This window comes from Schistocerca gregaria, chromosome 2 (genome assembly GCF_023897955.1).
Source record: "Schistocerca gregaria isolate iqSchGreg1 chromosome 2, iqSchGreg1.2, whole genome shotgun sequence".
NCBI lineage: Eukaryota > Metazoa > Arthropoda > Insecta > Orthoptera > Acrididae > Schistocerca > Schistocerca gregaria.
In genome coordinates this window covers 521121768-521138103 of record NC_064921.1, presented here as the reverse complement: position 1 = coordinate 521138103, position 16336 = coordinate 521121768, and the positions used below count along the sequence as shown (strand labels likewise).

Below are 16336 nucleotides of genomic sequence, written 5' to 3'. Positions count from 1 at the left end.
CCAATAGAAACCTTGTTCAGTTCAGTTCATTGCATTGTATTATAGCAGATTTAATTTAATTTTCAGTCATTAACACAAATACACACTGCTTTTGAAAACTATGGTCTCTATAATGGGCATTCACGAATCATTGTTACTTCCACGAAAAATAGGTTAATCCGTACTAAGTGCAGAGTCTTAGATTGGTATGATGTGATGCCACACATAAACATTCTTCCTCAAGATGCTCCATAACACGACAATTTAACTATAACTTCTTGTATTCACAAGCATATGCTATGATTATGGTGTAGAGATCAACATGTTGAGTGACTTCAGTGGTCAGGTGAAGAATATTAATTTGTCATGTTTGTGACTGTATTTCACGAGGAAAAACATAGTAGTAATAAGTTGGAGGTTGTAAGTTCCTGTAATCTGGTCACAACCACATGGAGACCAGTTCCATTAATGCAGCTATCCCAAAAAATTCTTAATTTCAGTTAAATATGTCATTGTTAATGTTAATAGATAAAATGAAAATTTGCAGAGGCAGCTCCTTGACTCAAGATGGTGTCAAAGATATAAAATCTAATAAGAGGAGGCAAACATCCAGTTAATGAGTGGCAACCCATCCACAAAGCCATCTATAAGATTATCTACTGAGAAGTTAAAAGACCTACAGTTGTTAATGCTCAGTACCCCTTATACATTCATAGTGTAGGACCAGAAGCTGCCATCCATGAAACTTTGTATAGTACGAACAGTGTTAGTGTGGAAATTACACTTTCATGTTTTGAATAGTAGTTCAGTTTTTCTCTAGTATAGACTAATACACACAGAATGTCTTAAAATAATGTAACATATAGCATTTTTATTATCTAATATTATTTATCTTTGTATCAACATATGGAAATAAGAGTAAAGTATGGATAATGCACAAATTTTAATTATACAGGCACCTGATTTTATTTTATTGCCGAAAAGAGCAAAAATAGATATATTTTGTAACTGAATGCTTTGACATTCATTAATACCTAAAAGTCAGTGAAACAAATTTTTTAAAAATACAACCAATGCCAGAAAAAATTTTATTTAAAAAAATGCTAGGGGACCTTATCACAAAAAAAAGTTAACATCATATTTATTAGTATCAAATATGACCTCAGAATAAAACATGGACTATATTAATGTCATTGAAAGCTTTCTCTCAATTTCAATGCTTTATTCAGACAAATAAGATTTTTTAAGATTGGTTGTTCTTGGATTACACCACCAATTTTGTGTGTGTGTGTGTGTGTGTGTGTGTGTGTGTGTGTGTGTGTGTGAGAGAGAGAGAGAGAGAGAGAGAGAGAGAGAGAGAGAGAGAGAGAGACACACACACACACAAACACACACACACACACACACACACACACACACACACACACACACACACACACACACTGTCTTCCAAAACCTTGTGAGCATCCCTATACAGTGACCTGTATCCTCATTTAGAGCGAAAATAATACACTAATTAAAAATAAGACAAACTTCAACCATAAATATGCTGTTTACATTTAATAAATAACCATAATTTTTGCATAGTTTGAAATCAAAATTTTTAATAAGAGTTATTGGTGCTGGAATATATATAGGGCAGAAGAATTTTTGGGGAGGGGGTGGTCTTCAGTTGGTTTTTATACAGTTCAATTTTATTTCAGTACAGCAACGAACAGTGTGTCGAACTCAGTCTTCTAGCTTGGCACTGTAAAGCAAGCACTTCAGAGTTAAACTGGAAAAGTGAGATGTAAAATTCTATAAGGTGGCTGATAAATAAAACAAACTGAAGGGTTGACAATCACTGTACAGAGGTTCTTTGATAGTGAAAATATTGTGGGCCTGTGATTGTAGCCAACATAAGTACGCTGTGATAAATGTGTTGCAATAAATAAATTAAGCTCAGAGGTATAGAAATAGAAAATTACTTCGATTCATTACCATTTATTTATTACATTAACTCTTGTTTACAGGCTACTACAGCAGTGGCGGTGGTGGTTATGGAAACACTTATCCAAACAGCAGCAGCAATGGAGGTGGGGGAGGAGGTAGCAACAACCCAGACTGGTGGAATTAACGTGATGCACAGTGTCCCATCTGCATTGTCGGTATTCAATGTAATAAGGGTCGGGTTCTCTTTAAGCTTGTCTGGAACCATGAAGACATTACAATAAAATCCTTTTTATAATATTTCTTTGGCTCTTGTCCCGTTCAGAGAAGAAAATTCGTATACCTGTATCTTTAAAAAAAGTATGATGTTTGAAAAATCTAGTTCTGCCCTGTCTGTTTTGTTATTTTTGATGTTTTGATCTTGCTCTTAACTTAACATCAGAATATTTAGTGTCTTTTTCCTGCATTATCAGTGGATAGAACTTGTTTTATATGTTCCACTGGGACATAATAACAAAAAGAAAAAAAAATTCAGAATAGCACAGTTAAATAGTTTTATTTCGATAATAGTGTCTTTATTGCTTCAATGAAAACAAAGATAGTGGTGTGTTTTTAACAGCAGCAGCCCCTACCTGCCAGAATTCTATGAGGGTATGTCAGTATGGCAAAAAAATGAGGGAGAATGTTTTAATTCCATCGTGGGTCATTCTATTTGATATTTCTTTTTATCAGCAAGAAACAAATTAATATTAAAAAGTAGCATTTGTCTCGCATAAGAAGACTCGCTAAGATGAACTGTTGGAATTCGTGGTGTACTCATGTACTTCTAAAAGTTTCCATGGGAACCCATGAAATTTTATTTTTCATAAGTGAGACCACCTATAATATGAGCTTTAATATATAAATATTCCTAATTAACTACATATTTACTTGTGTTATTTGTGCAATATGTGTAGAGTTCGCAGAAGTGACTGAAGTGTGTCTGTTACAAGGCCATAGTGAATCTCTGTGGTAAAGTTCTTGGTTATTGTATTGTAGTCAGTGGAATAGATTTCCATTACAAGTTTTTGCAAATCACAACTCATTTTTTTAAAAATTCAGCCTTATTCTTGATAGAGCTCTCCGCTTGATGTTCAATTATTGTTAGTTCCCATTGCCTGAGATCCTGCCGTTTGATATCTGTGTCATATGTACGTCACTTGCACATAATAACCAAATGTGGATTGTTCAAACAATGTTGTATGTAGCCTATAGTAGGCATCTCAGTTTCCCCCCTGAATGTGTGGAGTTAAACATGCTTCTGTGAAATAAGCGACTTGTATTGTAGAGCATGAATTACACGTGAATGCAAATTATAATAAATACTTCTGATATTATCAGAATTTTGGTATAGTTAAATACTGGGATTTTCACTTTAAACTTCATTTCATACGTTTAAGGTTGGTGGCATGTGAGAACTGGACTGTATAAACTTATTTAGACAGAGGAAATGTACATCCATCTTGTTCATTCATTCTGGAGGCAGCTTAAGACTCCTTTCCAGTACTGGGTGCTGTGACTATTGCAACTTATTAAAGTTTTGTAAATGTAGTGGGGGAAATGCAAACTTGGTTGCAATGATGCTTTTGTTGTGTACCACTAATGATAGTTACCCAGGAACGTGTTGGTAAAGAGATTTTTAAAAAAGAGCTGAACACTTCGGAAAAATTACGTGAAACTATAAAGGCAAAAAGGGGGCTGTTGCACTTCAATTAATCTATATTAAACTGTGAGCATTGGTGTTATTCATTTGTTGCTCAGTGTCAATGGAAAAAACCTCAATTCATTAATTAGTTGATGTTAAAAACTTCAGTGTAAATTGTAATTTAGTGGAGTGTATGCAACTTGTCAGGCATAGTGTTTAGAAAATTACTATAGATATCTGGCTTAAGATACTCTTGATAATAGCACAATATTTTTTTAAAAACTCCTTTGACGAGCAAAAACATGAAAGTGGACATAAAAAATTGCTTTGGGGACAAGTTAGGCATATTAAAGGTGGTTTACTTGCTACAGTGTTAAATTGCCTGTTGAGAAAATATTGTTGCCTATAATCCAATTGTGTGTGCGTGTGTATATATATATCAGCATGAATTGTAGTTTCACCGGAAGACAGACTTTAAATATGATTTTGCTGTTGTGCAAACGGAATTTTGATCAATTTGTTAAATGTAATGTCTGCTCACTTCAGCAGTACATATAAATTTCAAAATAATGAAAACAAATGAAGTACCATGTGACAATTTTTAGTTTCCCTGCTATTTATTTTGCATTTATGGAAATGAATTACCCTGTTGTGAAACTTTAAATTTGTCTGAAGGAGTAGTGTTATCATTTACAACTTGATATGAACGATACTTCTCAGAGCTGAATTTCAAATAGTGAAAGGTATCTGTTCTTGATGTGGTGTGTTTGACCAGGGTGTTCAATGTACTAATTATATTGAAATTAATTATACAATTATTTGAGCAATTTACTTTTCTGATAAAGTGTTCTTCACTGATTGAGCATGTAAGTAGATTATTGATTGTGTTAGTACCTCTATTTTAAAACTACCATCAGTAATTCAATTGATTGTTCAGAACAGATATTAGAGATTAATTAAATGCATTGTTCTACAAATAACATTTGTAAAGGAGCTTCTCGCACTTGCAGTATTAATTTTTAACACTGCATTATGAGACTTGCTTAGTTTTAGATACAGTATTTTTTTAAAGGTAATATTTTATTAGTCTTTTTGTTGACTAGCAACTTTAACATTTTTAAGCTGGTAGTGTGGTAAAGAGGTTTTAATTTGTCGCAATTTTACCTCGTTTTTAAAGTTCTAACAGTCACTTTTTCGTTTTCTGTCTCTGTATATGTCATTACGGCTAAATAATAATCAAAATTTATATACTGTATTTTCTTGTTAAGTTAATTCAAAATTCTCAACATGGGCTATAGCAGTACCATATTGTTACTCTATATTTGTAGTGTTTTGCGAATCATCTGGTTTCTTATAACTTTTGTAAAAACATTCCACGGACTGTATTTTAAATGATTCAGTTGTGAATGTCTTCATTAAATTAAGTTCTGAGCTGTTGGAAATGTTCTCAGGACTATTAAATTCTGAATAGTCTTAAAATAAGATTTATTCTGATAGTGGTGAGCTCCCACATAGCGTAAAGCCGTTAAGAGGGATTCTTTTGATGTAATAATACTGTGGTAACAAGCTAATTCTGGAGATACTTAAAAGAAGTATTTTGAAAGGCTCAGTCCTGCTGTCTTGTCAGTTGATCATAAAATGAGATATGTAGTTGATGATGCTTGTTCTTGTTTGTCACTACCTGTAGAACAGATACCTCTCGCAGGTTTAAGTGGTTATTTTAATTGGGGTGATTTTCTGCTAAACTTGTTCCCAATATTAGACATTGCAGACATAATTAAATGTGTAATGCTGTATTGTCAACAATTTGCTGTGTTGCAGTTACAGAGAGAAATTTATAAATAAGTTATTGTTACTAAGTGACTGTGTCCCATTTATTGCTTAGAAACATTTCTTGGAAACTTAATAAAAATTAGATGCATACTCCCATATTTATTACTATTTTCCGAATGCATAATTCATCAGAACCAAGATTTCTCCTTCTTAACAAACACTTGCAGCTTAACTCTTTCAGCACTTTCCTGTAGCACCGTTTGCTTTACTCTTTTGCAATTATCACATGTGTTATTTAGTTTCCATATATTCAGTTGTCCATTACATAAAAATATTGTAAATTATACAAACTGGCATTGTAAAATTTCTTATTGCATTGAAGTAGGGTTTTTCATTTCAAAATTCATGCACAGTAAAACTAATTCTTCCCGCGACTTTCTGCTCTTTGCTCCGCGACTTTCTGCTCTTTGCTCCGCGACTTTCTGCTCTTTGCTCCGCGACTTTCTGCTCTTTGCTCCGCGACTTTCTGCTCTTTGCTCCGCGACTTTCTGCTCTTCTTCAGTGATGATGCTGCTGTTTCTTCTCTCCCCCTCTCCCCAGTTCTCAGTATTAACACCACCATTTTCACTTCTTAATCTTCCTGTTGTAGTATGCGTCTTATTTAATCATTTTAAACAGCTTCTGAGATTTACATATTTTTTTTATATATGGTGGAAATGTGTGTACATTAATAAATATGTTAATTTTGGATAAAATCTAAATTTTCCTATTTCTTGGTTCTGATGGCTTCCATCCCTGTTGCCAGAATAGTGATCTCAGTGTAATTCTGATTTTTCACTGCAGTTTCCTCAAAACTAAAATATCAAGTTGACATTGCATGAATAAATCGTGACGTCACAGGTACATCTAATTGTACGCTGTGGAATTTCATTTCCAGTTGACTACATGACTTCATGTTGTAAAAAAAAAAAAATTTAGTTATTATCAGTTTTGTGGAGTAGCGAATTATTTAAGTGTGAGTGCACGAGTGTGGTGTGAACAGAGAGCTTTAATTGTGAGAAAACCTTCCATGTAATTTTCATGAACATGTTTATGAGAAGTTAGTTGCTGTTGAGAGGTAACAAAGTGTGGAAGTTAGAACCGCATGAGTACTTTGTACCTGTGATAGTCGCAATTGAGGTGTTATGATGCATGTTTTGTCTGCATTTTGTCTTACAGTGTATTAAATTGTTATGTGTGTACAAGACACGGTTGATTTGTGATGTTATAATTTAGGGTTATTTATATTTATTCGTGTCACTGTTGTGTCTGCTTGTATTTGATTTACAAATGAAACATCTTTCTATGCTAATGGTGGAAATAAAAAGCAGTGACCTGTGACTGCAAATCAGCGTCATGCGATAAAATAAATTAGTCCACTGCATAGATATTGTGCTGACAAGAGGGACAGAAATTGGTTAAGCTCCTTTTCCTCTTTATATATTGCATTTAAATCTGTCTCATTATTTTCTTTGTAGAAGTATTATTGTACTTTTTTCAGAAAGTGACAGGTAAATAAAGATTATGAGGTGTGAATATTGCCACCCTTTATTATTCAATCCTTATGTTTGCCTGAAAACTTACACGAAAGCTTCTCCACAGAAAAGGGTTGTTGAAATTGTTCAAATTAAAGACGATGAAACATGCTTAAACTATTCTTGGGGGAGCCGCAGATAACACTTCTTGTCAATCAAGAATACATCCTGAGAGTTTGAAAGTCAACTGATTTATCTGTATTATTTAAATTTGAAACTAAAGTTTGATGTCTTAGAGTATTCTATTAAATAATCCGTGAAAATTCTTGACATGATGAAAAAACTAAAAACAGTAAAGCCGGAGAGCGCAATAAACTTAAATTTTGATGCTGTCTGTTCAGCGATAAACCTTTTGTGTGAATTGTTTGGGAGTTTTGCAGAAATAATAGCGGTTTTAGTCTGGTACCGTTTTTAAGGGGTCTCATAGTGGCACCTGATGTTTGTTCATGATGTACAGTTGTAGGTTTGAGGGAACCACTTTTTAAAAAAATTGTACATCATTGCGAGCTAAATTGAATGCTGACAGAATTAATATACTTAAGTGTGAAATTTACATAGAGAATATATTATGTAAAAACCTGAGAGTGTTAAGCTCTTTATGTAGGAGTGTTTAATACGTGCAGTGAAGCCATTTTTGGAAGTTTTGTTATGTGTAATTTAAATTTATGTTATGCCAAATTAATATAAAAATGTAATTTTGTTGATTATTGCTATACCTTCAAAAGAACTTAAATTAGTAGTAGATGAAATTATCGAAAAAATTCAATATTCGTGCATATTTTTGTCATGGTATGAACGAGTATGATTTCCAGTGGTAGTCTTATTTTTTTTGTAAAGTTGAGTGTAATGGTATGGCTAATGGAAGCACATAAGAGAGGAGGATCAGAAAGAGCTGTGAGCACTGGGTATGGAAAAAATAAAGTGTTGGATGGTTGCAGTTCTAGATATTTTACTGGAAAGTAACCCATTTTTAAAATAATTTTGTGTGTCAAGGGCATCACCATCATAAATGAAATACCATGTTTATATTATATTATATTAAAATTGTACCCTGCTCTTTTTACAACACCGTGTAGTAGGATGTTATTTGTCAATGATAGGAATTCTCTTTATTCATATTACATAACCAGTACAAAATACCAGACATTACTTGCATAAGATTCATTTTCATGAGGACATTCAAGAGACTGGTATCTCAAAAGCTGAGTCACTTCATTGCACAAAGAATTGTGACATCACCCTAAAACCAAGATGATACATCACAGTAGCTTACTTTGTCAGCAAGTGTTGAGTTACTCGTCAGAAACTGAGTAGCTGTTTTATTGTTTGATTGTGTCCTAAACAGTGGGTCAACTTTGATGATTCTCTTTTTTTTCATTCTGTTATGGTGGAACATGAAAAAAGCATAAAACATTTTGATATTTTGCCCCAGATTTGGCTCTATTGTAATAGTCATGTTGAAGCTGTTTCCAATAACTCTGGCTTGAAACTCGTTTCCGAAAACTGTTCTAAATTGTGACTTAGCTGCTTGTACATCACATGTATGTAAAATGTTCAAAACTGCTTTTCATTTTTTTTGAACTTATGACATAGATATGAAACTGAATTTTGATTTGGGAACATATGTAAGCAAAAATTCTCACAAATTACTGTAGTGCAACATATGTCCTAGTCATGAGCAATTTTTGTATAGTTGACGTTTTCATGACTGTTTGTAAAGTCCAGTTTGCATTGTGGTTCGCTCATTAGCCTGTCTTGTTGCTGAACAACGTTACTCGCAGTTTCATGCCTCACAAAGCACATCAGTGGTACACCCAATCTTCACGTTGATGATTCTTACACTCTTAATGTTTACCCTAAATAACTGGAGAGTGTCATGCCAATTATGTTAGAGAAAGGAGGTAGGCATGGCTGGGCAAGTTACAGAAGGGCACATTTCATTATATGTAACTGACTGATGTGATATAGCAATTTGGGCACCAGATTTGAATTTTTGAGGAGCTGGGATGTTTATAAATGTTGTTTGCCATTGTGCGGGTGCTGTGGACATGTGTTAACACACCACTTAGGTTTCCCTACTGTGCTATTGATGTCTGTATGCATGCTAAGCTGCCAACCTCTCACTGCTGCGGATGAGTTCCTTCCATGTCTCAGTGAATAGAAAAGGTTTGAGTATTTACCATGTAACATATGTGTCTCTTTGCATACTATCATTTGCAAAAAACCTTGTTGCAATATCTTGAATCATTTATGAAATAAGACTACTGTTTTGACCATGTAATTCACGATGTGTTAACAGAAAAATGGGCTTGTCGCATGCGACTGTCCTTTGGATTTAAATATCAGTAACTTGAAAACAAAATGAAATGTTGTCTGCTCTTTATAATATATAAAATTTTGGTATCTTATCTACATTTCATTCATTGAAATGTATGAACTACCAAATCAACCATACACAAAGTTGACACAGTGCGTTTTTACGTCTGCAAATTCTTTAAAATTTCATGCATTGTTTTACTGAGTTTGATATAGCACAGTAAGTATGATGTATAATGCAAAAAATTCAGCTCTTTATCAAGTGAAGATCTCAGACTGTAAGATTTGCAGAAATCAGATTTTTTTTTTCATCTAATAGTTTTTTTAAAGTTGAGTAAGTATTTCGTATGTCACAACACACACTCTCAGAAGCACCAGCATTTGGTGAGCAGTATAGCCCTCAGGGTAAAAATGCAGAGTGCGCCGAAAGGTGCTAAATAGAAGAAGCCGGAAGAACAGAGTGAAGTTTGTTTCACTAGTATTGTCCAATCCTAGTTTTTGCTCAGCCCTTACGGCTTCATTGATAGAATGTTAAACCTTTATTTTCATTCCTCTTTCTCTTGTGTGAAGTTTGAGAGGAATTTGGAAAGTAACTTCCACATAGTTATGAAGAAAACATTAACATGTGAAACAACTTCCCAGTGTACATAAAATCTACAACCTTAACCACTCTCTTAATTTCCTTTGTATTGAGCACTTCTAGCAGTGGACAAGCCGCTTGTGTACTATTTCGTCATTGAATACTGGTACTGCAAGACATCTTAAAATCATGGTTATATGAAGCTGCCCCTTACTTGCAAAACATTGTAAAGATAGCCAGTTTTTCATGTTATAGAATAGGTAGTCATTAGAGGGTGGCTTGATGATGGCTGGTTTTTCATGTTGTGGAATAGGTTGTCGTTAGAGGGCAGCTTGTAGCTATCAATCGGATGACTGCTAAGACACACCAAAAAGAGTTGAAGTCGGAAAATAGGATATGTGCAACCATTCATTTCATTCAGTTGTGATATACTCATACCCTTCTCATCCATTTTCCTTTTTATTCTCAAAGTAAATTGGTAGGGTCACATCGTCACCTCAGCACTTGGCATAAAACAAAATGAGCCAAACATGCTGAAAATTTCCTAAAAATTTAAGAAAAGTTATATTGTCAATAATACAAACAACTTCTGTAAGATAAATGAGTTTTTGCTTAAAACTTCTATTTAAGAAAAACAAGACATGAGTGAACACACGACTTTTTTCCCTGTAAGAAGTAATTTGTTAACAGCTGGCTATTTTTTTTATTATCTTAAGGAATCTTTTAAACAAATTTTCTGTTCCAGGTTTTATGAAAATATTATTGAAATACTGGACAAGTTTGATACCTCTTTCTGCATCCAACTTTTGTCTTTTGAATTTTTTCAGTTCTACTTTCATAACCTCTATATTTGACAGGTCCATGTTGAGTAAGTTGTTGCTGATAGAAAATACCCTCCTGCAGATAGTTTCTGTTTCAGCAGTTACCAAATACAAGAATTCATTGTTTTTATAGGAAGAAAAATAATTTTCATGATTCAGACTGTACCACTTCACTTGCACTCCCCTTCACTTTCTTTTGCTTGCAGCACAAGTTGCGCTGTACCTACTTGAAGTGCTGTTGAAACATCACCGCATGAAAGTAGTCACAGTGTCAAGAAGTAAGTATCAATATTGTTGTAAATTTTCCTCCCCCACAGCTCCTGACATCCTTCCTGATTTCCAGAAAAATATTTAATAGGTTTTCAGTTGACCCATAAATAGGAAATCGTGGTGAATTATTTTAATTCCTTTCAGTGACAGAAAGTCTGGCTCCCACATCCATTCAGGGAAAGAGTTTGGCATATGAAGGAACTGAAATATCTTGAAAGAAGCAAAGTAATTGCAAGGTCATGATTAAACCTTTTTATTATTATTTATTTGTACAGGCACCATTTAATGAACCTGTGTTGCTTGCTGTCTTATCACAATAAAATGCATGAATTTTGCTGGTTGTAACTCATATTTTCCAGTGTTTACTAAACACCCATGATTTTGTTCTTATCACTAAGATATTGGGGTGCCCTGGAAATATACTCTGTAATTTTTGCTGAACAATAACAGCTGGCTTTCTGCTGCATTAGCAGCATCACTGCTCACTGATAGAAATTTTTTGAGTCCCCAAGTCACAAGTGTCAAAACATTCCATTTTGATCTACACCAGAGGCTGGTTGCCCTTTTTGACACTGAAGCAGTAGAAAATTGTTATGCTCTTATTTCACCTGTTTTAAATCATCTTTGAGACTTGTCAGAAAGATTGTCCATAATTTGCACTTTTTTTACCTACAATTCTTATCAAATTTCCATTCATCATAGAATTTGAGTAACGTATCAACACTGTGATTAGTTCTCCTATAGCATTTTTATCAAAAAATGGAAACTTTTTGAATCGTTGATCGTGCTGTCTCCTTCGCTGTAAGCTTTACAACTTAGATTGTAAAATTTATTTATATTGTGTATCATGTAGCTACATAACTAAAAACTAATATTTACAATTATTTAAAATTGCAAAATAATATCCAGTCAATGAATTTTACCTATTGATCCCTCTATCTGTTGGATCGCCAAGGAAAGCTCTTGAACTACATAGTGGACATTGTGCTTTCCAGCGCCACTGTCACAACATGGAGAAGTTTTTTTCTTCCATTTGTGCAGAGAATTGGTGTACCTGCTAGTGTTGATTTTTATTTGGTTATGAAGCAAGCAGATCTTGGGTGACACTTAAAAGCCGAATGCCTTGGTCAGTAAACATTCTTGTATCCTATCAATAATCTATCATACCTCTCTCCAGTACTTATTAGTATTAAAGCTGCTGCCAGTTATAATTGATGCAGTTTATAGGGGTGGATGATGGGAGTGAAGCCTCCCTTTACTGGGGTGGGGGGCGTCTGCATGAGCAGGGAGGTGATGACATTTCTGTAGCTTTATGTGCTCTTGTACAAGTGTACCTTATGGCTGGGAACTGGGAAGAAAATGGTATTTGGCTAAAACAGATAGTGACAAAGTAGATGTAGGTCTTATTGCATCAGACATAAGATGCATAGCACGTTTAAGTTGTGTGTTGATGTTTTGTGTGAGTACTATTCATCCAAGGAAGGGGGGGGGGGGGGGGGGGCAGTATTTGGCGAATGAGTAAACCAATCCTCGGGCTGTAAACTGGTGTGTTGATGCCACAGAGTTCCTGCAGACTGTTATTCTGAATTTTTATTTTGGCAGCTGTTTATGATACATCATGTTTGTAATCGAGTGATCTATCAAGCATGATCCTCTGATACTACAGTTTATGTGATGTATAGCCTTCCTTCACAGTGACCACAAGCTCTTTGTTGGTCAACTTGTGTAGGTGGAATATTGAGACTTCCGTTTTAGCAACATTTGGCAGCAACTTTCACTCACGGAAATATTCACCAGTAATTTCAAGATCTCTATGCCTCATTGCTAGTGCCCAGTGGTTACCATAGCCAACCTTTTTCTGATGTGGTTTCAAGCATACTTTGTACCTACTAACTGAACAAGAGAGAGGCCAGGACAGTCTTGTCACCCATTTGTTTACCTTCATCTGTGACCTTATGTTGTTGCCCACTTGGAAACATTGGTTACTGAGCATTTAATTGATGAGACTGCCAAATTTTTAGGCTTGGGATGACTTATAGAAGTTTCAATATGATACCTTGACTCCAGACAGTATTAGATGCAGCTGTCAAATTGACTTCTCAATTTTCAAAGCTAGTTTATATGAAGGTTATTAGGGAGAGGACTTGTTCTGCTCAGCTGCGTTAAGATCTGATTCCTGCCACAACTGGTGTATTCTTTCCAGGAACTTACATAGAATACTAAGTAAAGTTAAAGTCAATAACTTTCTGGCTTGTCATTTGGTTTGTCTTATTTCAGTAAGGCTACAACTTCTCGTATAATTTCATATGGTATGCTGACCAATTGCAGAACATTTGTGAAGAACACAGCCAACTACCTGTTCACATACTTGCCACAGTACAAAAGAAATTCTGCCCAAATGCCATCAAAGCCTGGGGCACTCCCTATTTCTGTCTATTTTATGGGGGCCATTACTACTTCAATGGTGAATGGTAGAGAAAATTCAGTTTCAGCTTTACAATCTGTTTTAAGTGCCTTTAATTTCTTGTTGGCCACAGTAGTATGTGCTCGGACTTCAGGAATTCTGAAAATGGGTCATGCTGTTGGCTGCTTCTTGGTTGTGGGTAACAGCATCATATGAGGTCTGTTAGGAAAGCATCCAACTGTAGGCCAGAAATAAAAACTGGCTTACCTGGAACATTGGACACCTAATCACCCTCAAAGTAGTTTCCTTGGGCTTTGCCACCATTGTTAAAAGCATGCTGAAAAAGCTTATTTGGAACTGAGTTTAGCTCAGCTGTCATTGCAGCCATATCCTCTCTTGTCGGAAATTGCATTCCTTTCAATGGCCTCTGGAGTCTGAGAAACAGCCAGAAGTCACAGGGGACTGTACCAGCAGAGTAAGGAGCCTATTGAAGCACAGGAATCTGGTTTTTCACCAAAAGTGTTGGAATCATGTGCAAGGAATGTGCTGGAGCATTGTCTGATGACGACGCAAATTTCGTGCTGAGTGCAAGACTGGCCTCTCACGCTGCATAGCATCATGTAGGTGACTGAGAACGTCCCTGTGTGATGTGTACTTATGAACCACAATGTGAGAGTCAAAGAAAGCAGTCAGCATCACTTTGATGATGCTGTGCACTTGCTGGGCCACCTGTAGTCTTTGTAATGAAGAATGCTTCTGCTGTGATGACTGGTATTTTGTTTCTGGGTCATACCTGTATGCCCAGGACTCGTGCTTTTGCTCCGATATCATCAGCTTCAGGATGAATTTCACTGACTCTCTCTTCATGGCAAAATCTTTGGTCACTGTGGAATGTGCCAAAAAAGTGCTGATGACTGCTTCTTCCACAATTTCTCTGACAGTTGCATGATGATCCCACATCAACACAGCAGTCAGACTGACTGGTCATGACCTGTCATTTTGGCATGTTGATGGCTGACCGGAATGGGGCTCTCTCCCCACCAATGTGCAGCCATCTTTAAACCAATTGTACTACTCCTTAATCTGTCTAATGCCCATAGTATCATCATTGAAAGGCATCTGAATATTCTGAATGGTTCCCACGTGGCTGATCCCCAGTTTCTAGCAAAATTTGATGCACCAGTGCCGCTCTGGTTATTCTGTCAATTCTCTTGCAATGAAAAAATGATGCGAGCATCACATACTATCTCACTCAACTGCTGCTTCCCAGCATCTGATCCTGTTGACAGGGGGTGAAAAATTCACCCAAGCGCATGAAGGTTCAAAGTTGGCTAGATTCAAATCTAATCAGGTGTTCACAAAGAAAAAGTTGGATACCTTTCTAACACACCCCATATGTACAATCTTGTGGGGTGCCACCACATAGTTTTCTGAGTTAAGACTAAGATTTCCTAACTGATGTATGAAAGATCAGGTATTCAGTCGGTTCAGTCCACTTTATACATTAGCCGTGTCGATGATACTCAACAACTTGTCTACAGTTTCACAATTGTTACTTTCACTTTTGTGTAGGTTTTTCCACACTTCTATACAGACAAGAATAGATACCTTGCAGTGATCTCTTGTAATGCACTTCTTTGCTGTACTAGTTGTGGCTTCAACAAACTGTTTGTAGTATGGACTTGATTGTGAGATCCAGTGTACATGTTTATCCAAATTTATTTTTCGATTCATAATTTCGAAAATTCCACCATGGACTAGGAAATAAGCTTACTAAAGCAAAACTAACCCCAGATTCAAGAAACATTGGGTGGTATTGGTTGTGTGAGAATGAGAGAAAGCGAAGATCAGGATTGTGATCTGTTTTCTATGTTCCAGATTATAAAGTGTTCTGATCCTTAGCATCAAAGATTAGGTGAATATTGTGCTCTTTGCCCAAGTCCATCAAAGTGTGTCCATTCTCATTACTGAGCCTATAATTTCACAGTCCCCCCCCCCCAAGGGACCTTGCCATTGGTGGGGAGGCTTGCGTGCCTCAGTGATACAGATAGCTGTACCGTAGGTGCAACCACAACGGAGAGGTATCTGTTGAGAGGCCAGACAAACGCGCGTGGTTCCTGAAGAGGGGCAGCAGCCTTTTCAGTAGTTGCAGGGGCAACAGGCAGGATAATTGACTGATCTGGCCTTGTAACACTAACCAAAACAGCCTTGCTATGCTGGTACTGCGAACGGCTGAAAGCAAGGGGAAACTGCAGCCGTAATTTTTCCCGAGGGCATGCAGCTTTACTATATGGTTAAATGATGATGGCGTCCTCTTGGGTAAAATATGCCGGAGGTAAAATAGCCCCCATTTGGATCTCCGGGCGGGGATTACTCAAGAGGACGTCGTTATCAGGAGAAAGAAAACTGGCATTCTACGGATCGGAGCGTGGAATGTCAGATCCCTTAATCGGTTAGGTAGGTTAGAAAATTTAAAAAGGGAAATGGATAGGTTAAAGTTAGATATAGTGGGAATTAGTGAAGTTCGATGGGAGGAGGAACAAGACTTTTGGTCAGGTGAATACAGGATTATAAATACAAAATCAAATAGGGGTAATGCAGGAGTAGGTTTAATAATGAATAGGAAAATAGGAATGCGGGTAAGCTACTACAAACAGCATAGTGAACGCATTATTGTGGCCAAGATAAAGGTGGCGGTGGTGGTGGTGGTTAGTGTTCAACATCCTGTCGACAACGAGGTCATTAGAGACGGAGCGCAAGCTCGGGTTAGGGAAGGATTGGGAAGGAAATCGGCCGTGCCCTTTCAAAGGAACCATCCCGGCATTTGCCTGAAACGATTTAGGGAAATCACGGAAAACCTAAATCAGGATGGCCGGAGACGGGATTGAACCGTCGTCCTCCCAAATGCGAGTCCAGTGTGCTAACCACTGCGCCACCTCGCTCGGTGCCAAGATAGAAATGAAGCCCACGCCTACTACAGTAGTACAAGTTTATATGCCAACTAGT

The 16336-nt window shown here is 36.3% G+C and overlaps 1 protein-coding gene across 1 annotated transcript in view; it reads left to right on the top strand.

Annotated features, from left to right (window-relative positions):
* The window catches only part of LOC126329990 (ATP-dependent RNA helicase DDX3X-like), a gene marked incomplete in the record, with an annotated part of 151391 nt that extends 144451 nt beyond the window's left edge, over positions 1-6940 (top strand). The window contains 1 exon segment of the mRNA XM_049996279.1: positions 1992-6940. Within this exon segment, the coding sequence (XP_049852236.1) occupies positions 1992-2095 (104 nt within the window).
* Positions 6941-16336: the final 9396 nt, after the last annotated feature.